This window comes from Plecotus auritus (genome assembly GCF_963455305.1).
Source record: "Plecotus auritus genome assembly, chromosome: 6".
Classification (NCBI taxonomy): domain Eukaryota; kingdom Metazoa; phylum Chordata; class Mammalia; order Chiroptera; family Vespertilionidae; genus Plecotus; species Plecotus auritus.
Window position 1 is genome coordinate 142,202,875 of NC_137773.1, and position 22,545 is coordinate 142,225,419.

The 22,545-nt window shown below is 41.6% G+C and overlaps 1 protein-coding gene across 4 annotated transcripts in view; it reads right to left on the reverse strand.

The window, feature by feature from the left end:
• Positions 1–22,545, reverse strand: part of TAMM41 (TAM41 mitochondrial translocator assembly and maintenance homolog) — a 243,100-nt gene that overhangs the window by 186,705 nt on the left and 33,850 nt on the right. For 2 of the 4 annotated variants that reach the window (XM_080671749.1, XM_080671750.1), the window contains 2 exons: positions 20,963–21,025; positions 11,887–12,018 (listed from right to left, as the gene is read on the reverse strand). In XM_080671749.1, coding sequence (XP_080527875.1) covers positions 11,942–12,018; positions 20,963–21,025 — 140 coding nt within the window. In that variant the 3' untranslated portion in view covers positions 11,887–11,941. Of the gene's footprint in view, positions 1–1,692; positions 2,569–11,886; positions 12,019–20,962; positions 21,026–22,545 lie in introns of those variants that run through there. The other 2 variants (XM_080671748.1, XM_080671747.1) reach the window with 2 other exon arrangements.

Here is a 22,545-nt window from a genome sequence, read left to right on the forward strand (position 1 = left end):
CCAAGGAACCCACAGCCAAGGCAAGAAGAAGCCTAGATAACGAGGCAGAAAGATCATTTGGCTTGAGTTAGGAAGGCTTGACTGCAGTTAATTTAAGTAAAGAATCTGTTCAAGTCACTTCCTAGAATCAAGAGGTGGGATGCGCAGGTGGGCCTGAGCTAGAGCCAGGACTGGAAAGTTAGGAGCAGGTGCCTTCTTGGCCTCTCTCGGGCTTCATGGACTCTCTGCAGGCTTTGCACACTGGCTTTCTACTTTTCCTTGTGCAACCAGCTCATCAGTCAGCATGGGGTGGAGACACGGAGAAGGTTTATGAGTAGCCCTATAAAAATATGAGGGCTTTCCAAAAGCCTTTTAAAAGGCTCTGCCTGCTGATGGAAACTGCCAAACTTCTTTGCTCTTGGCTAGGATTATGTCAACTCACGTAACACTGGTTAGCCCAGACCCATCAGCTGCTCTGATTGGCTGCTGGTGACATATTATCAGTTCCTGAAGGTGATTGGCGGGCCAGCTGCCAGGCCACTGAGCTGCAGGAAAGTGGAGGACGCGAACAGAATAGCGCATGCTCAGTATGGGAACAGCCCCGGGAAACAACCAATCAACATCTTTTAAAGCTTTGGGCCCGTGTTTTAAACAAAAATTAGGCCTTTAAGCTTGTGAAATCTCTGTACCTTCCCTGAGGTGCACCTGAGTTCGTTCCTTTGTGTTGCTTTTGCCTCCCCTTGCCCCAGGTGTGTGTGTCTCTCCCTAGAGACTTGCAGACAGGTGCTGACACGTCTGCCTCCACTCCCTGTTCCCCCCTCTCTCTGCCCAAACATGCTCTCTGGAGCCCTGAGGTGGGCAGCTAACTTCCCCCCTCTGCAGCCCAGGCCGGGCGGAGCACTCGGGTCCTTCCCTGCTCCAAATGGCCACGATATCATATCAGCATTTTAAGCTGTGGCCTTGTGCAGCCGCAGGCACACTCCTTAAGAAATTCTCCAAACAGGGCAAAGCCACAGCGGGAGGAATACACCTAACAGGAAACAAAAAGGTGCGGGCACAGGTGGGAGGGAAGTGTTTTCTTTAACAGGAACAGTAACTAGGGGTTGGGGACCGGCTCCCCTGGTGAGTCACTGCACATACTCTCCTCTTGGCTGGCAACCAAAGGAGAAGAACATATGCAATAGTCGGTGGCCTCGTGGGACAACGTGGGGCATTTTAGAAAGGTTCCGGGTTTGCAGAAGAGAACAGCACAGCACAGCCTGCTAGGGAAGCTGCTGTGGGCTGGGATTCTGTTCCTGGCTCTCAGCACACTTGCTGTGGAGTTTGGGGCTTCCTCTTTGAGTACCAGTTGCCTCATCTGTTGAATGGGGGAATATAATGCAATCTTATTTAGGCCTTTTCCAGCTCAGTTTTCCCCTCCTCATGGAACACTGGTGTCTCAGGAGCTGGTGAAGTGTTCTGATGCCAAGAATATTACCCCTACCTGTCCTTTAATAAGCCTCCTACTATGTGCCAGGGCTTTACATACATTAATGCTAATCTTGAGAATAATCCTGCCAAGAAGGTATTATATCTATCTTAAGAAGAGGAAGCAGTTTCCAAGAAATATAGTAACTTGACCAATGTCACATAGCTAATGTTCTTTTTTTAAAAATCCTCAAACAATGATATTTTTTCCATTGATTTTTTATTTTTTTATTTTTATTTTTTTTTAGAGAGAGAAAGGAGGGAAGGAGGAGGAGAGAAACATGGATATGAGAAAGACACATAGATCGTTTGCCTCCTGCACATGCCCCAACCGAGGCCAGGGACACGCCCTGACCAGGAATCAAACCCGAGACCATTTGGTGTGCGGGCTGACTCTCTGACCACGGAGCAACACCAGCCAGCGCTGCACAGCTAATATTCTTGACTTAAATCCAGGTCTTTCTAATTTCAAAGTCTCCCAAATATGATTTTTTTCTTTTTGATTTGCTTTTTTAAAAAGGTAATAACTAGTACTTTGTCAATTTTGTTTTTCCCCCCAACATTTTTACTTGATGACTACTATAAAGTACTAGCAGAACGTTCAAACCTATTGGCAAAAGGACATTGGAAATGAATGTCATGGAGACACTTGGAAGCTGGAACCTGACTAGCTCAACAGTTTGTTTTCTCCATGAGCCAATATGCTTATGGCTGAGATTTTGTCATTTATAACAGTATGCACAATTAATTAAACAGGAGTTTCTATCTAGCCCAACCCGGATGCTAAACCATCAATATATTCTGAGCTAAATCATGGTTCATATAATGAGCAATAGAAATGCCAGTGTTTCACCATCTTCTGTAAAGGAAGCTGACTTTTGGGTGCTCTGCCGCCTAAAACAGGTTTGAGCAGCCTTGGTCTCCCACTCTATGAATGCACACTTTATGTGCAGGAAAACTTCCTGGACAAAACAGAGCAAGGGAAAGTTCTCTCACCACCTTAGAAGCCATAACCCTGGGGGTTGTTTTCTTCTCTTCCCCAGAAGCAGAAAACGTTCTTCTCTTTATATGTGCACCTGGAAAGTTTTCCATCAAAACACGCTGACGGGCAAGCCCTTGACCCTGCCAACAAAAGCAGTGACTGAGTTCAGTGTGGCTATTAACTAGATGGCCAGGCTAGCACAAGATCAACTAGTTGTGCCATGGGCAGGGGAGGGAGCCCTTTCCATGAAGCAACCACATGCCGCAGGCCCAGGGGTGGAGCCTGCCATTGTCTGACTCCCAAGACTTCCCCTGACCTAACTTCTCTCCCTTTGAGTTTGAGGCCATGAATACTTTCCTTATTACTATCTCCAAATGACCTCCTAACATTCTCTGTGGGCTTTGGAGATGTGCTCACCATCTTCTTTCTGTCACATTTCCTAACACTGTCCTGGAGAGTGTCCATATCCACGTGAACAATTCACCCTTCAACTATATTTTTCAGGGTAGCATTACAATTTCCTCAAGGTGGCCAGGACCTGGCTGTTCTGTAGTCACATCTTTACTATGTAAACTGTTACAAAATTTAAGAGATATGTATGCTGAGAAGTTTTCAAATAAAATCACGCCAGTGTGCTGGTGGAAGTAACTCAATTCAGATCTGGATGTCATGATTGTTTACTGAAGTAGTGTGAGCTGGATCCTAAAGGTAACCATTTGAGCTTTTACTTTTTTATTTAGAGCTAATCTAGCTCTAAAAAGGGGTCGGGAATCTCCAAAAAGGAGTTGAGGTGCTACTAGTGATGTCAGGATTAATATCACTGCAGTTTTACAAATAAGAAAACTGAATATTAGAATAAACGTTGTCCCCAAGATCACATAGTAATTTGCATAATGAACACTTGAACTTGAATCTAAGAGGCACAGTGCAAAATGGGAACATTAATACCCACCTGGCAGGGTTATTGTAAGGAAAATGACATAACTTACGTTAAGTGTGTGTTGGGGGGAGGAGGCAGAAGGTACTTAACCAGTGCTATGTTTGCCCTCCTATCTTCAAATTCAGAGCTCTTTTCATTATACCACACGGCCTCTTCCTCACAGAATTCATCAGAGACGATATTATATGTAAGTTTTACAATGGATACAACACAAGTCATTTAATTTGAACCTCAGGCCAACCTTTACAAGATAGGTATTCTCCCCATTTTCCAGGAGAGGATACCCAACTTCTTAGAGGATGCATGATCTCCCAAGGCCACTCAGGTGATAAACAGTAGGGTTGGGATTTGAACCCAGATTTGACTATCCCAGAGGCCACACCTTTCCCATTAAATCACACAGTCACTTTCTAAGTTGATAATGAAGGTTCTAATAGCAACAAGCATAGAAAGAATATGTATATGTTATTTCCCCTAGATATGTTAATACTATGTAGAAATATTATTTAGGAACTGGAAAGTGGGAATGTTTTCCCTCTGTCCTGTGAATTAGTAAGGAAGGCGAAATTGAGAAGGGTGTTAGCTACATAATAATAATAGATATGTAATCATATGAAAAATAACCATGAAGTTCACACAGCAACCTGATGGAAACAATCTGCTTAGGTACTTGTTTTTAAAATAAATGTATTTTAAATGTATAAACAAGTTAAACGTTTCTAAAATTCTCACTCTTTTTTTGGAAAAAATATCTGCATTTTTGTCTTGAATAAAAGTTTCTTAAAAACATATGTTTGTTGTTCTAGTTAAATAAAATCATCAACAATGTTACTAGCATAAAAACAGACATACAGATCAAGGGAACAAAATAGAGAGGCCATAAATAAAACCAGGCGTACATGGTCAATTAATTTACAACACAGGACCCAAGAATATAAAATGGGGGAAGGAGAGTCTCTTCAATAAATGGTGCTGGGAAAACAGCAACATGCAAAAGAATGAAGCTGGACCCCTATCTTACACCATACACAAATGAACTGAAAATGGATTAAAGGCTTGAATGTAAGACCTGAAACCATAAAACTAGGAGAAAACATAGGCAAATAAGCTTGTGACATCAGTCTTAGCAAAGATTTTTGGGATATGACACCAAAAGCAAAAGCAGCAAGCACAAAATTAAACAAGTGGACTACATCAGACAAAAAAGCTTCTGCACAGCAAAGGAAACTATCAACAAAATGAAAGGGCAACCTACTGTATGGGAGAAAATACTTGCAAATCATATATCTGATAGAGGGTAATATCCAAAATACATAAAGAACTCATACAACTCAATAGCAAAAAACGCCAAACAAACCCCAAAATCAAACAAACAATAAAACTCCGAAATACTCTGATTAAAGAATGAGCATGGGATCAGAATAGACATTTTTCCAAAGAAGAGATACAGATGGTCAATAGGTACATGAAAAGATGCCCAACATCACTAATCATCAGGGAAATTCAAATAAAAACTGCAATGAGATACCACCTCATACCTGTCAGAATGGCTATCATAAAAAAAAATCAACAAATAACAAGTATTGGTGAGATACTTTTCGAAAGAAGACAGAAGGAAGGCCAAGAGGCACATGAAAACATGCTCGAAGTCACTAATCATCCGAGAGATGCAAATCAAAACGACAATGCGGTACCATCTCACACTGGTCAGAATGGCTATCATCAACAAATCAACAAATGACAAGTGCTGGTGAGGATGTGGAGAAAAAGGAACCCTCGTGCACTGCTGGTGGGAATGCAGACTGATGCAGCCACTGTGGAGAACAGTATGGAGTTTCCTCAAAAAACTAAAAATGGTGCTCCCATTTGACCCAGTAATCCCACTTCTAGGAATATATCCTAAGAAACTAGAAACACCAATTAGAAAGGATATATATGCACCTCTATGTTCATAGCAGCACAATTCACCATAGCTAAGATTTGGAAACAGCCTAAGTGCCCATCAGCAGATGAGTGGATTAAAAAACTGTGGTACATCTACACAATGGAATACTACACTGCGGTAAAAAAGAAGGAGTTCTTACCATTTGCAACAGCATGGATGGAACTGGAGAGCATTATGCTAAGTGAAATAAGCCAGTCAGAGAAAGATAAATATCACATGATCTCACTCATTTATGGAATATAATGAACAACATAAACTGATGAACAAAAACAGATCCAGAGACAGAGAAACATCGATCAGACCATCAAACCTCAGAGGGAAGGTAGGGGAGGAGGAGGCTAAGGGGGAGAGATCAACCAAAGGACTTGTATGCATGCATATAAGCCTAACCAATGGACACAGACAACAGGGGGGTGAGGGCATGAGTGAGGGGGGGGGGGGTGGCAGGGTAATGGGGGGAGGGGGGATAAGGACACATATGTAACACCTTAATCAATAAAGAAATTAAAAAAACAAAACAAAAAAACCCCCCAAGTATTGGTGAGGATGTGGAGAAAAAGGAACTCTTGTGCACTGTTGTGGAAATATAAGTTGATATAGCCATTATGGAAAACAGTATGGTGTTTCAAAAAATTAAAAATAGAACTATCATATGATCCAGCAATTCTACTTCTGGGTGTTTATATGAAGAAAACAAAAACACTCAAAAAGATATCTGCACCCCATGTTCAATGCAATAGCCAAGATATGAAAAAAACTTAAGTATTCGTTAACAGATGAAGGGATGAAGAAAATGTGTATATATACAATGGAATATTGTTCAACACTAAAAAAAAAAAATACAATCTTGCCATTTGCAACATGAATGGACCTTGAGGGAATTATGTTGAGTGAAATAAATCAAACAGAAAAAGACAAATACCATATGATCTCACTTATATGTGGAATCTCAAACAAAAACAAAAACAAAGCCAAGTTCATAGATAGACTATATTGGCGGTTGCCAGAGGCAGGGGGTTGGGGATGGGCAAAATGGATGAAGGGAGTCAAAAAGTACAAACTTCCAGTTATAAAATAAATAAGTTATGGGATGTAATATACAGCACGGTAACTATGGTTAATAACACTGTATTACATATTTGAACATTGCTAAGAGAGTAAATCTTAAAAGCTCTCATCACAAGAAAAAAAAATCTGTAACCATGTATGGTGACTGCTGTTAACTAGACTTATTGTGGTGATCATTTTGTAATATACACAAATATTGAATCATATTGTATACCTGAAACTAATATAATGTTGTATGTCAATTCTGCCTCAATTAAAAAAACAAAACATCGACATCTCTTACATTTGTGCTAGTTGTGACTGTACACCTAATTAAAATAGTGAAAATAGCCCTAACCGGTTTGGTTCAGTGGATAGAGCGTCGGCCTGCGGACTGAAGGGTCCCGGGTTCGATTCCGGTCAAGGGCATGTACCTTGGTTGCGAGCACATCCCCAGTGGGGGGTGTGCAGGAGGCAGCTGATCGATGTTTCTCTCTCATCGATGTTTCTAACTCTCTATCCCTCTCCCTTCCTCTCTGTAAAAAATCAATAAAATATATTTAAAAAAAAAAAAGATTAAACAAAATAGTGAAAATATTACCCCAAACCCTTCCCTAACTTGCTGAAAAGGAAATGGGTCGCCTCCCAGTAAATTCACAGTTATCTGCTTCAATGAGCTTCATATTCTGGAATAACGCCAGAATTTGAAAAAAAAGATTATTTGCTACATCTGGCCCTCCCAAAAAGGAAACCTTAAAATTATTTTTGAGTTAAGAAAGATGTTGCCGAAACCGGTTTGGCTCAGTGGATAGAGCGTCGGCCTGCGGACTGAAAGGTCCCTGGTTCGATTCCGGTCAAGGGCATGTACCTTTGTTGCGGGCACATCCTCAGTGGGAGGTGTGCAGGAGGCAGCTGATCGATGTTTCTCTCTCATCGATGTTTCTAGCTCTCTATTCCTCTCCCTTCCTCTCTGTGAAATATCAATAAAATATATTTAAAAAAAAAAAAAAAAGAAAGATGCATCATGAAGTTATGTTAAATAACTAGAGTATACTTAGAAAAGAAAAACTTCTATGGAATATCCTGTGCTAGAGATCAAGTAGGGTCTAAATAAGTATTTAAATCACAATGTAAATGCATTTGATTTAAAAGTTCAATGAAGGTCTTTGAAGTAAGATATAGATTGGGACCCTACTCATTTGGTTTCAATCAGTTTTTCAATGTAATAAATATGCAATTGGCCAAGGAACAGAGGTCAAAACCTCAAATCCCACAGGGCCGGGCAGGTAATGTAAACCAGAGGTTGGAGAGACGAGCGTATCCTCCCTTGTAAAATGAGGATAATAAAAATATACATCTCACAGTACTGTTATGAGGATTAAATTAGATAATGCCTGTGAGAAAGCATTCAGAGACATGTTTACAGCGATTAAGACTCTGCACAAATAGCAGTCATGGTTATTGTGTAATCTTCACCAACTGCTTTTTTGAATGACATTACGTCTTAATAAATTACCCTTTCTTGAAACACCCACAATCTTTCTTCTTGCCCATCTGTGATGAAGCTAAGCATCTGACAAACAAAATAGCACAGCAGCATCTAAAAGAGAGAAGTAAAACAAAATTGGGATGTTTTTGCTTCATCATTTTCCTCAAAAAACTTTTGTGAGAGCTTACTGTGGGCAAGGCATGGTTGACTGGAAGAAATAAACATAGTTCTTACCAGTTATCAAATGAAGAGAGAAACGCTTTGTTCCCACTTCAGAAAGAAACCAGTGTATAGTCTGTCTGAAAAGGTCCATGACAGCATTACCCAGTAGAGTCTAAATTGTTTAGTAGCACATTAAAAAAAAATAAAAAGGAACAGGTGGAATTAATATTACCTTTAATCATATACTTAGTCAATGAATCTGAAATATTATAATTTCAATATGTAATCAATATTAAAAATTATTAAGACATTCTACACTCATTTTTTCCATACCAAGTCTTCGAAATCTGGTGTGTATTCTACACTTACATCACACCTCAATTTGGACCAGTCATATTTCAAGGGCTCTATGGTCACATGTATCTAGTGGCCACCATATTGGGCAGCATATAGATCAATAACAACTTTGGAGAGAATTGCTAAAAAAAAAGTATTAATATATTTGAACATTTGTCCTATATTACATGGGCTCTGAGGTCTTACAGCTGACAAAGGACTGGAAAGCCCTTTTGACATCAGCACCATCCAGATTTCCCTCCAGAAATGGAGTAGACATTCCTTCCGCTGCCAGGACTTTTAAAGGCTGATGGCTCACAGCTGAGCCTTTCTGTGGGCCCTGCCACTGGCCAGAGGAAGTCACCTGGCTAAGGGTAGGCCCCACATCCAATAACCAGGTGTGGCCTCCAGGTCTTGTCTCAATTAGGACCATTCTACAAGGCCACCCCACTCCAGAGCTCCCCTGGAGGAACGGCTGAGGTCTCTATTGCAGCTGCATCCCAGCCCAGTTTCTCCCTCTGCCTGATCCTGCTGCCCTTGCTTTCTTGAGAGTACACTCTGGTAAACCTCCTTCAGGCAGATCCCTTTCTCGGAATCTGTTTCCCAGGGAACCTACCTTAGAATTCTGTCCCCAGTGTTACGTTGTCTCAAGGGAAAGGACTGTATCAACAGACTGAGACTTCTGCCTGTCATATGTGCATAAGGACACCTAAGTTTGTGGGCCTTTTGCCAGAGGATGGGCTACATATTTGCAGCAAAGGAGGAAAATATGTAATCACTGCAAATTCCCTCTTAAAAGTCCTTCCAGTTTTAGGGATCATAGCTGCTTCTCCAATTTCTATACAAGAATAGCAAAAAAATTGTCACTCAATATACAAATGAGATAAGATTGGTTATCACTATGGGCCGATCATTTTGGCCCTGCTTCCCTCAGCCCAACCTGCACCATCTTACAATCCGAGACCCCTAGGGGGATGTCTGACTGCCAGTTTAGGCCCAATCCTGCAGGGATTGGGATCGGGCCTAAACTGGCAGTCGGACATCCCTCTCGCAATCTGGGACAGCTGGCTCCTAACCGCTCTCCTCCCTGCCTGATCACCCCTAACCACTCGCCTGCCTGCCTGATCACCCCTAATTGCTCACCTGCCTGATCACCCCTAACTGCCTCTGCCTTGGCCCCTGCCACCGTGGCTTCGTCCGAAAAAACATCTGGAATTATATCGGAAGGTCGTTCGGCTGTCCGGTCTAATGAGCATATTACGCTTTTATTATTATAGATATAAGAGCTTCCTTCAGCTCTGCCCTTGCCACTGTGTGAGGATGAGAAACAGCTCTCTGCAACCCAGTAGAGAGCTCTCACCAGAACCCAACCATACTCGCACTCTAATCACAGACTTCCAGGCTCCAGAACTGTCAGAAATAAGTTTCTGTTGTTTATAAGCCCAGTATGTGATATCCTGCTTTAGCAGTCTGAACTAAAGGTAATGAGAAATTCTTATTTTATCCTGTAAGTGGTGAGAAATCATTTTAGCTTCTTGAGGAAAAGCCTGACACAAAGAAACATAAAGGCTTATAGAAGAAAATAACAAAAACAATATACAAAGTAATGACAGTAGTGATAATCTACTGAATGGTAGTAGGCAGTGCCCTAGTACATAGGACACTTAGCTCACAGGATCCTCACAACAGCCAAAGAGACTTGTAATATTATCCCCATTCCACAGTGAAACTGTTCAGAGGCTCAATAACTTGCCCAGAGTCCCATAGCTAGTCAACAGTGGAGCAGAGATTAAACATGGTTTGGTCATACCCTAAGCCCGTGCTCCTTTCACTATATATGAGGCTTTTAATTTCGGTTCAAACGAGCGGAACCCAAAGGTAGAAAAAATAAGTACAGAAATATTGTTCAGATTTACAAAGGAACCGAAGGGTCTGCACTGGAGCACTGTGTCATAGGAACAGTGTGAGGTGAAGAGACAATTTGAAGAAAAGAAAGACAAAGGTTGGACTGAAGAATCCGAGGTGAAGATCGAGGTGGACAAGATGGTTACCTCCCAACAGCCTTCCCCGTTTCTATCCAAGCATCCACTCCTTCCCTGCAGCCCAGGGGTTCGAGGGGTGCCTGGTTCCATCCTTTGCCAGTTACTGGCGTAGGGATGGGCAGGCAACCCAATTAGGGCCCAGGAAACCAGACAGAGGCTTTTCTAAGAGGGCTTCTTCAAGGAACCCTGTGTTTCCCAAATGCAGATGCGGAAGCATATAGCCCTTGAAGTTGTTGCCAGCAGTTTCAGAATTAAGAGGGCAGCCAGCCTTGGTATGATGCCAACAAGGCAAAGGGCAGAGAGAAGAGAGATGGAGAAACTGAGCCCTGGATGATTCTATTAACCTGCTGAATCAAACCAACTCTGAAGCCACCACATTAGTTCTGTGAGCTAATGAGACCTTTGTTGTTTGAGGCACTCTGCAATGGGTCACGGGAAGGCTTTGAAGGGGTCTGTCAAAGGCTCCTCCTCCAAGTCACTGCCATACACCTTCATGGAGAACAAAGAGAAATGTAAAACACCTAGATCCAGGAAAATGTTGATGCCACACTTGTGAGCTCTCACTGGAAACAACCAAGTGAACAGGATGGGGAGTAGGCAGAGAGAGCCAATCTCCCCCCACCTGTCACCCCCAGGGCTGTATGTCCATAAGCATCACAGTTTCCCTGGTCTCTGATGCTCACATACCAAAAAATGCAGACCAGAGCTAAAGCTCTTATGAAAGCAGAATCCGGTGGTTTTGTATGTGAAGAGGATTCTTCTCTTCTCATGCTAAGTCCTCAAAGGTATTTGGTTCTCCCCTACATAACTATCTAACATCTCACATACATTTACAAAATCAAGTACAGTAAGTGTTCACTTAACACTGTCAAAAGGTTCTTGGAAGCTGCAACTTCAAGCAAAACAAGGCATAACAAAACCAATTGTATCCTAAGCTAATTGATAAACAAGAGTTAAGTTCCTATGGCATATTTCTGTTCATAAGAACATCACCAAACTTCTAAATAAAGACCAAAACTCTTCTAATATTAAACACTGAAATAAATGTGAGCTATACATACATTTAAGAAAGATGAAGAAACACAAGATAATTATTTTCCAACCTGCTATTCCAGTCCCGGGTGGCAAGTGGCAGGAGCCAATCATGGCAGCTCTGGGTGCAAGGCTGCAACCCATCCTGGACAGGATGGTGTGCATGCGCGCGCGCGCGCGCGCACACATACACACACACACTCACACAGACTGAGACAATTTAGACTTGCTGATGAACCTCACGTGCACATTTCTGGGATGGGGAAGAAAACGAAAACATCCGGAGAAAACCCACATAGACATGGGCAGAATGTGCAAACTCTATACAGGAATCGATTCTTTCCCCCCTCATCAATGCTATAACGAAAGGACATTAGAAAGAAATAATGTTATTTGATGACTTGCTGTATTATGCAAACCAAGGTACCTTAAAATTCAAGCAATGAGTCAAAGTAACAAATACTGTTTTGTCAAAAAGGAACCCTTTATTAATCTATATACATATAAAAAGCAAGCAAAATCAGAATGTTTTCCTCAGCCATCCTTTCCACATTTTATGCAGTTTTAGTGAACTATAAACCAACGATTTCTTCATGCCTAAAAGAGAAAAGAAGAGACAGTGAGAAAACTGAGGCTTCCTGAGTGGATACTCATCTATAGGTTTTATGATACTCAGACCAGAGACTTGTTTTTAGAGTAGAGCAGCGAAGGGCTGACTGTGTCTAGGACAGTGGTCAGCAAACTGCAGCTCGCGAGCCACATGCGGCTCTTTGGCCCCTTGAGTGTTCTAACGCCACTTCTTCAAAATAGACTCGCCCAGGCCGAAAACCGACTTCTGCGCATGGGCCACGAAGTTTCAATCGCACTGTACGTGCGCGCCCGCATGTGGTATTTTGCGGAAGAGCCATACTCAAGGGGCCAAAGAGCCGCATGTGGCTCGCGAGCCGCAGTTTGCCGACCACTGGTCTAGGAGGCCCTGGAAGCCAAGGGTTACTAATGTGATCAATGTGAGGGGGAAAGATTGTGATTTAGGATTAAAATGGTGGCATGATGTCAAAGGTACCTGAGTTTCTGGGGTAAGTGAAATCTTTAGAGATACAAGCACACTGACAGCCTTTGAATTTAGCAGTTCTTAAAAAGAAAGAAAAAGGAAGAACAAAGACAAGATCTGTATGTAAATGGGCATCCCTGGCCCCTTTCTAAATCCCAGTGCCTGCATCCAACCAACCCCACCTCGCTGCTTCTGTCACTGGGTGTGCCACTGCCCAGAGTGCCTGTTGTTTCCATCACTTTCTGCTGCGTAGAGCTCAAATCCCCTTTCAGATTTCTTCTCTAGAAGTGCTTTCCTTGACTCTTCAGGCCAGTTCAGACATTGCTCTTCCTAGGCCAGGGGTGGGGAACCTTTATTCTACCAAGGGCCATTTGGATATTTATAACATTATTCACAAGCCATACACAATTATCAACTTTAAAACTAGCCTGCTATATTTGGTCAAACCTTTACTTAACTCACCCCTAATGGCTTGATAGGCCCACACCAAATGATTTTGCAGGCCTTTATATGGTCCATGGGCCAGATATTCCCCACCCCTATCCTAGACCCACACCACCTTGCTGGTGTACAGCACAGCACTCACCCACTGTACACTGCTTAGGAACAGGTTTATTAACCTCTTCCTCGGCCTAGACTGGGAGTTCCTTGAAGACAAGGACCTTGTCCTATTCATCCTTGTCTCCCCATCACGTAGTATAGTATCCAACACATAGTAGGTACTTGGTAAATGCTTTTGAAATGACAGAACAGATGCACCTCATTCAGATATCTGATCTCCCAACACCCTCTATCTACTTAATCACAAGTACCAGATGAAAACGGAGAAGCTCTCTGGGGAGATTATGGGAAAGAAGTAAAATGGGATAGAATAAGTGGGGTGTTATTTGTCTGTCAGATCTGATAGGATCCTATTTGCGAACAGTATTATGGACTCAACTTCCTTTGTGTTGAAAATGAGATCATTTAGCCCATGTTTCAGGGTGTGGCTCAAAGATCCATCTAGTCTTTTTCACCATGGGATACAAACTGTGGTCTGTGCTGTGAGTAGGAAATGCCCACCCCTGGCAGTGCACTTTGTAAGCTCTGCTGATGAGGTAACAGGATTAGTTCCAGAGACTCCGAACACTTGGGTACGTGTGATCTCTTGAAAATACCTGGCCATGTTACTGGTAAGCTGCTTAGTCCACTAAGGACCTTGTAAGAGGCTACTGTAGATAGTGGCAGGTTATAAGGCAAGGTCCCTGAAAAATCATTAGCAAATACTTCTAGAAACTCTGGCCTGGCTTGTCCACTAGATTGACTACTTGCAAACTGACACAGCCTCGTTAAGAAACTCAGAGCTCCTTCCCTGGCCTCCACCCCTGTAATTTCTCCCTGGAGCAACCACTCTGGTAAACCTCACCCACTTGAGCATTGAGACTGGAAAGCTATTACATAAGGTGCTTTTTAAAATTCCAGCCAGAACCAATCAAGACACTAAGCAGAATACAGGTAGTTGCATATGATAAGGTTCAACACAGCAACCCCAGGGCACTGAGTCAGAGCTAAAGGAAGATGCATCAACTATGATAAGTCCCAGTTCAACTTCAAAAACTTACTCACAGACTCCTTGGAGCTTAACATTTAAAGTAAATACATAAAGTCCATCATAGACACCATGTAGCTTTTTTTTTTTTTTTTTTTGGCTGCTAGTCCATAAAGCCTCCCTTAATTAAAACAGTCTCTGCCTTCAATGGCTCTCAGAAAGACTGCAGCAGGGAACTGTGTTACAAAGAGCACTGGAATAGCAGTCAAGAGGCCTGAATTCTAGTCCTAGTTGGGTCACAAACTTACAGTGTAATTCCCCCTCTCTGGCCTTGACTTCCTCATCTGCACAATGATTGGCTTAGACTAGGTTAGAGGTTGTCTAACAAGGGGCCCCTGGACAGACTTCATCTCCCTGTGAACTCTTTGAAACTGTCACCGTTTACTGTGTAGATGCATGTGTACTTCTGTGCAGAAGGTCCAAAGTTTTAGCCAGATTTTTATAGGAAGTCAGGATTTGCAAAAGGGTAAGAACCAATAGATCAGAATAAAGGGTCCTTTCTGCCTCAATATTCTAATTGCAACAAAAGTGGAGGACTTAAATTTCATGAACGTAGAATAGGCCAAATTTCCTAAATAGGACACAAAAAGTTGCTAACCATTAAGGACAAAATGGATAAATTTGAATAAGTAAAATTAAAGGCCCTGGCCAGGTAACTCAGTTGATTAGAGCATCGTCCCAATACACTAAGATTGCAGGTTTGATCCCTGGTCAGAGCACATATAGGAAGTAACCAGTAAATGCATAAATATGTGGAACAACAAATTGATGTTTCTCTCTAAAATAAAGTGAAAACAAACAAAAGTAATAAAAAATGAAAAGAAAAAGACATATAATATCAAGTTTTTGCCCAGGAAGTGCTGCAATAGGAACTCTACTAGTGGGAGTATAATTTGAACAATTGTTTGGTTGATACCACAGTTAAACATTCACACACTTTATGATCTAGTAATTCTACCCTTAAGTTTGTACCTAACAGAAATGCATAAATATGTTCATCAAAAGATAGGCACAAAACCAGCAGCACTACTTGTAATAGCCCCAAACTGGACACAGCTCAAGAAGCCATCAACAGCAGAGTGAAGAAATTGTGTATACTCACACAATGATCTAGATACAATGAGAATAAATGAACTACTGCTACTTCCCACACCACGATGAATCTCACTGATGTTATGAGGAGTGGAAGACACAAAGGAGTACATATTCATATATAAAGTTTGAAAATGGGCTAAACAGAAGCATGGCAATAGAAGTCAAGATAGTAGGTAAGTTACTCTTGGAGAAGTAGTGGCTGTGACTGGCAAAGGGGGTTTCTAGGACTGGCACTGTTTTATTTCTTCATCTGGATACTATGTTCATGAGTGTGTTCACTTTGTGAAAATTAATTTATGATTTGTGCACTTTTCTGGAGATATGGAGATTTTCCATACTACCAGAAGATCTAGAATCTGTCATTTATTCAGTCACTGTAATATACTGAATGAGTATTGACTGTGTATCTATATAAGACACTGAGTGAGTTGTTGGGGATACTGGTATGAATAGCACAGTTATGGTCGCTGTCCTCATAGAGTTTACAATCTATAGAATTCTACTTGGCCTACATTAGCTTACTTTTAGTTTCTGCTTCCTTTCTTTAAAAAAGGATGGTGATTTAGGAAGTCTGCATTTAGAAAGTGTCTTGAGGGAAGACAGCCTCGTAGGAGAGAAATTTTACTCTAAGACCCATCACTATTGTCTTTGCTCCATCTTCAATGTATAAAGATGCAACATTTCTTTAAATATATCTTCTTCAGACACATTCTTATTTACCTAAAGCTAGCCATTATGAATTCTGATTAGTATCTAAAGTCAGGATTTTATTTTGGAAGGATAAAGAAATCTATTTCAATATATGGCTCTTAAGGTTTTTCTTCTGTTGATTTCCAGCTTGTGTTACATGACCTATAGCAAAGTCACTACAAATGTAAGACTACAAACTGCCTATGTGACCTTGAACTGATGGGTCCAATGACAAACAAAATTCTCTAGGAAACAATGTGAGGCAGAGATATGAGTAGGTTGTGAGGTGTCTCTACCTTCCCATAATTCTATACTTCAGATCTTTAGGAGAGAAAAATCAGTAAGCCCTCAACATTCTTCCAATTAATTTCCAACATAGTTAGAGATATATCTACAAAGAATATCTCTCCTGAAGCAGAAAATACAACTTATTTTTTAAATTTTCAAGTTTAAATGATAAGCACATTATCAGAAAAAATTTTTAACTATTATTATGTGTTCTTATTTAAATATGTAGGTACCAAAAAAATAGAATAAATGTTTTAGTTACAAGAAATCAGAAGCAGAGAACAACGAATGATCCATTCTATTGTGTTCCAGGAAAGGGCTGGTTAGAATCAATTGAGGCATGCCAGAATCTTTTTAAGAACAAAACTAAACCTGTCTTGTTAATTCAGCTGAATCTTTTGAAGCTAGAGAAGTACACAGGCGCCTGTCCCCAGAGTGAATTCTGATTGACCAGAAAGTCAGGTGGGAAAAAATAAAGCAAGATTTCAAAAATTAAACTTCATTATCCCCTCCCAACCTTCCTCACCTCCTAAAATGGCACCACCGCCCTAGTTGGTTTGGCTCAGTGGACAGAGCATCGGCCTGTGGACTGAAGGGCCCTGGGTTCAATTCTGGTCAAGGGCAAATGCCAAGACTGTGGCTCGAACCCCAGTGGGGGGCATGCAAGAGGCAGCCTATCAATGATAATACTCTCATCACTGATGTTTCTATCTGTCTCCCCCTCTCTCCCTCTCTCTCTGAAATCAACATACATACATACATACATAAAATGGCACCACCATCTTACTGCTTCCCACACCCAAAACCTGGGAGTTATCTGTGACTCCTCTCTCTCCTTCCCTTTCCATGTCCCTCCAATCACCAAGACCTGGCAGCCTGCCTTCTAAATATTGCTGGCATCTCATCTCTCTGCCTCTGCTGCAATGACTTGAGTTCAGGCTGCCACGATTCCTCACCTGGCTGGCTGCAACCATATCTAACCAGTTTCCCAAGCAATAGCTTTATCTCCCTTCAATCTGTTCTCAGTTCTCTAATGGCCTTTCTATAGTCCCTCTGCCCTCAAAAGAAACTCTGAATTCCCGTTCATGGCCTTTAAGGGCTTCCCTTGTCTGGCTCCTGCTTACTTCTCAGTCTAATCTCTAAATCCCACACCCCCTCCCCATTTCTCTCCCAGTTCCCACACCAGAACACTCAGACAGTTCCACTTCTCTCCAAACAGATTAGAAACATAAAAGACTGCTACTGCTCAGGATATGACAGTTTGCTTAGCTGGTCTTCTGTTACTAGTACGAGATGAGATGTCATCTGCTGTTACTATGAAAGGAGTAGGCAAGTATTAGGAGGCTAAACAGTCTTTTGCTATTCCTGAGCTGGCTGGCTCCAGCTGCTGATCTGCCAGGGTTGCAGGCTTAATCCCAGGTAGGGGGCATGCAGGAGGCAGCCGAATGATATTTCTCTCCTTTAGAGGACTTCTAAAGAACAAAGTGCAGGAGGGAGGTTCTGAAGCTTGCTGTGAAGTTAGAGGGAAAAGAAACAGGCAGATCAGCCACTCAGTTCCTTTACTCCAGCTGGAGGCCTGGTCAAGGGACTAATGCTATTTGAATATGACAGTGAAAAGAGCCATGTTCTAAAGAGAGGTCAGGAAACGTTTAGGTAATGATACCAAAAGAAAAAAAAAAAACACAACTAGGCACAGTACTAGATGTTTTTACATATTTAAGATATAATTTTTATAACCTGGCAAGGCAGGTATAATTATCCCCATGAAATTAAAACTCAGAAAAATTAGGTAACTTGCCTAAGTCACAGTAGTTAGGTTGGAATTTGAACCCTAGTCTCAGGGGCTCACAAATCCCTGCTCTTGGCCTGGACCGCCTTCATCAGCCCACAACCATCATAAACCAGACAAGCCAGATCATAAGGTAAGTAAACCTATAAACTCTGAATGGATGCTCATCACTTTCCACAATTTCTGCAACCTCAGTGCAGGTTATAGACATTCTGATACTCTGGACTTCGTCAATCCTATGAGGTATCTTTAGAAGGAAAAGGGAAACAAGCATTAAGCACGCAGCGGGGACCTGCAATGGGTGCTCACTCCAAGGCCACAAGGAAATCTGGGCTGTGTTGTGAAGTGTTACCCACTGCCCTCTGCTGGTCACTGGAAAGAACCAGTGGGAAGAGGACCAACGAGTCATTTCAGCTTGAAATATCATGATTCATTTTTAAAAACCTTTTCTTAGAGTAAAATTCAAACTTACGAAAGAATAGTACACTATGTCTCCATGTATCTTCATCCAGCTTCAAAAATGTATCAAGTCATGACCAATCCTGTGTCATCTACTGTTTACCCTCTTCCCTCCACTGCTTTATTTTGAAGCAAATCTCAGACATCCTGTCTTTTCATCTAAATATTTTAGCATGTATTTCTACAAGAAAATGAATTTTTTAAAACCCCATCATACAACAACAGATAATCAATAATGTAGTAATTCCTTATAGCACAGGAAGCCTCCCTAAAAAAGGAAAATAAAAACCCCTCAAAACATTCAGCCTCACCCAAGAGGATTATAGAAAGGGAGTTGCAATCATGTAAAACACAGAACCACCCAAACAAACAAATGCACCTCATATTCAGCTTTGCCAGGATAAGCACAGCAGAAACACAGATTAAATAAGTAACTTAACTGAAAATGGAAAGCTATGGACCCCTGAGTGGCAGAAATATCTTCAGCTGAGTAGGTTTGGCACACATACTCTTTCCTGACTCTATGAATGAATCTTCCCAAAGACTCAGGAGGGCCACACAGTGTCCTTGGGGCCAAACACTCAGCTGTGTATCCACGAGGCTGGGTGAGATGCTAAGATGTGTGACCACACCAGCTCCCTGGCAATCTCAACCCAGGGATCAGAATCAGGCTGAAAGACCACTCACGTCTTTGTGTTACCTCTGAGCCATTTATGCCCTGGTACTACTGCAAATTTCTATTTACATGCCTGTCTCTCCTTCTAGACTATGAACTTCTTGAAGGCAGGAGAGTGTTTTGTGTTCACTTTTTTTTTTAATCCTCACCCAAGGGTATTTTTCCCATTGATTTTCAGAGAGAGTGGAATAGAGGGAGGGGGGGGAGGAGAGAGAGAAATATTGATTTAAGAGAGAAACATCTACTGGTTGCCTCCTACACATATTCCGACTGGGGCCCAGGATCGAACCTGAGATGGTCAGGTCAAGGCCCTAACCACTGAGCACACAGGTCAGGGCTCATGTTCACTTTGTATGTGTGGCTAACACATGAGAGACGTTCAGTGGATGGTTACATAAGAAAGAATGAACTAGAAAAGCCCATCTTTTGACATTACCAAACACTGGGAAAATGGGGAAAAACAAGAACTCTCATATTTTACTAGTGGGATTGATATAACTACTTGGGAGGGCAATTTGGTTATATCCAAAGAGGTTCAAATGCTTAAGCCCATAAATCAACAACAGGATGTTTTAAAAAAATTTTTTTTAAAAAAAGAAGATTCAGTTGGGGAGAAAAAGAAAAACAGCTCCTAGAAATTAGAAATGTAACAGCAGAAATAAAAAAACTCAATAGAAGGGTTGGAAGCTGAAGCTGAGAAAATCTCCCAGAAAGTAAGACAAAAGGACAAGGAGACCAAACATAGGAGAAAAAAGAAAGAAAACCAAATAACTAGACTAGGAGGTCCAATATTTGAATAAAAGGAGTTCCAGAAAGGGAAGAGAGAAAACAGATGGGAAAAAAATAAAAAAGAATAAATGAAAAATGTCTTGTATCCTGAGTGAACAAACTGAAAAATGAGTATCGTAACAGATCAAGACAGACTCACATCAAAGCACATCAGAGCCCTGCAGGAAAATGAAGACCTAACAGGCCTCCAGAAAGAACATACAAAAAGGATTAATAATCCAAATGGCTTTGGACTCCTACAGTAATCTTAGAAGTGAGAAGATAGTTGGAGCAATGGTATCAAAATGCTAAAGAAAAATTATTTCCAATCTATCCCCAGGCTAAGTCTCAATTTATGTGAGAGGGTGGACTAGAGATATGTTTAGACATACATGGTCTCCAATGCATCCTTTCCCAGAAAATTACTGAATGGTGTGCTTCACCAAAACGAGAATGTGCACCATGAAGATAAAAGACTGAGATACAGGAAAGAAGATATTCCTCACACGAAACAGATAAAGACAATCTCTGTGGGCAAAGAAAGTTGTGCAGAGAAGGAAAAGTGTTTTATGTGGCTCACCTAGGAGGAGTCTCATTAACACAGGCGGCAGTGTAAATTCTGCACACTGACTTTACCACAGCTGCAATACATCTGTATTAGAGGGATGGGAGGGAGGGATGAGTGTGTGTGGTGAGGTTGGGTAGAGTTGAATTCTAATCTTCCTTAGTGAGAAGTCAAAAGCAGTAATATAAGGTTATTATTTAGTGAAAACAAAAATACCCCACTAAGAGACTTGAAAGTGGTTGTCTGGAGAGGAGAAGTGGGGGGGGGGGGGGGGAAGAGCACGGCGCTGCTGTTTCTGCACGATACGCATGTGTAACTTTCCTAAACAAGAACATGAGGGGAAGCCCGCACACAGGAGTTATTCAGAAACCTTCAAGGGCAGTAAAGCCTTCCAACAGTACCTCATATGGTCTGACTTTCTTAGACCAACAGGTTACAGTGCTGTCTGCCTGTCTGTACATTATTGCAATGTCCTAGTTTATGACCATTAGAATTCCAGCATTTCACAAGTACCGTCAGGACACAGACAAAGCGTTACAGTTCAACCAGGGGCGGATTTTCTAAGTTCTTACCGGCAGTGAAAATGCCTTTGGTGCTCTGTCTCAGACTCGAAGGTCTCACAATTGCTGAAAGCCCTGTGAGAAAAAAATCCAACAAGGATGCCAAAAAAGCCAGATGTTAGTCATCTCAACACTTTTAAAAAACTGAAACTAAATATTCTTTCAGTTAGCCAATAAAACAGGCAAATCTATCTGTTCTGGTGTCACAGAATGACAGTGAAAAGGGTATCAGGACTGAGGGCCAGGAGACTGGAGTTGCCAGCATGTCACCACCCACCTACATGAGCACAGGCAAATGACTGACCCCTCTGGTCCTGGCCTCCTCACCTTAAACAGGGTGGGTTAGGTGACCTTCAAAGGTCATTTTATGACTTTAAATCTACGTAAGGCTGCTGGTTCTCAATTCCAAGATGTAAGAAGAGTTAAAAAAAAAACACACACAAAAAAAAACAAAGTAAAAAAAACAAATGTTTCTGCCCAGGAATAAAACTTCCATTCTGAAAACACACAAGGGGACTCCTCAGTGAGGATCAATAGTAGAGTCCCCCATGCCCTATGAAAGGCAGCAGAGATCACACCGTGACCAGATTCATGTTAAAATAAAAAAACAACAAAGGACATGCCTCTATATTTATCTTCAGAATAGATATCTGGTGACCTAAACAACCTGGGACAGGTCCCAGAGAGTGTGCGTGGAGCCCGCCTATTGCAGCTAATGTTCGATATTGTCACTGTGATTATTTAGCACAGTGGTTTGCACCTTAGAGGGTTAAGTAGTCAAGGAAATAGGAGAATGCACTCATCTGAGGGAGGGAGTCATTTTCTTTTCTAAAAATATATTTTTATTGATTTCAGAGGGGAAGGGAGAGGGAGTAAGAGTCGGAAACATCATGATGAGAGAGAATCATTAATCTGCTGCCACCTGCACACCCCACACTGGGGATCGAGCCCACAACTTGGGCATGTGCCCTGACCAGGAATCGAACCATGACCTCCTGGTTCATAGGTCAATGCTCAATCACTGAGCCATGCTGGCCGGGCAGGGAGGGAGTCATTTTTAATTTCAAAATTAATTCTTTACTAACTGAGCTCATAAAATACCTTTAACACCTCAAAGGGAAGTGGGTCTCTGGAGACAAAGTTCAGATTTTTTGGTAAATATTAGGGAAGTCCTGGGGCTAATGCCCAGAACATAGGCTATGTCAGAGGGTACCTGCTGAACACACTATGAGATACGTTGAATGGGAACTGGTTGATGAAAGCTGTGTTTTTAAAGTCATCTGATAAAAGCTGTGTTCTTGGTATTAAAGCAATAAAAATGTCACCAGTCTCCTGCCTTCTCAGACCACCAGGAAGAACACAGACTTGTCTTTGAAATAACTGCTAAAAGTTATGCTCTTGGGCCAAAAGAAACATTGTTTCCCCACTTAGACAGTGATTTAGGACCCAGGAATTGGAACATAGAAATACTTTTATACCTACTTCAAACAAATGAAAATTTAAATTTGGAAACCCCCAGACTGTTAGTGCTTTCTTCTTCCTAGAAGCAATCTATCTCTTGATCTCACCAGGTAAGAAAGAATAAAGAATACATC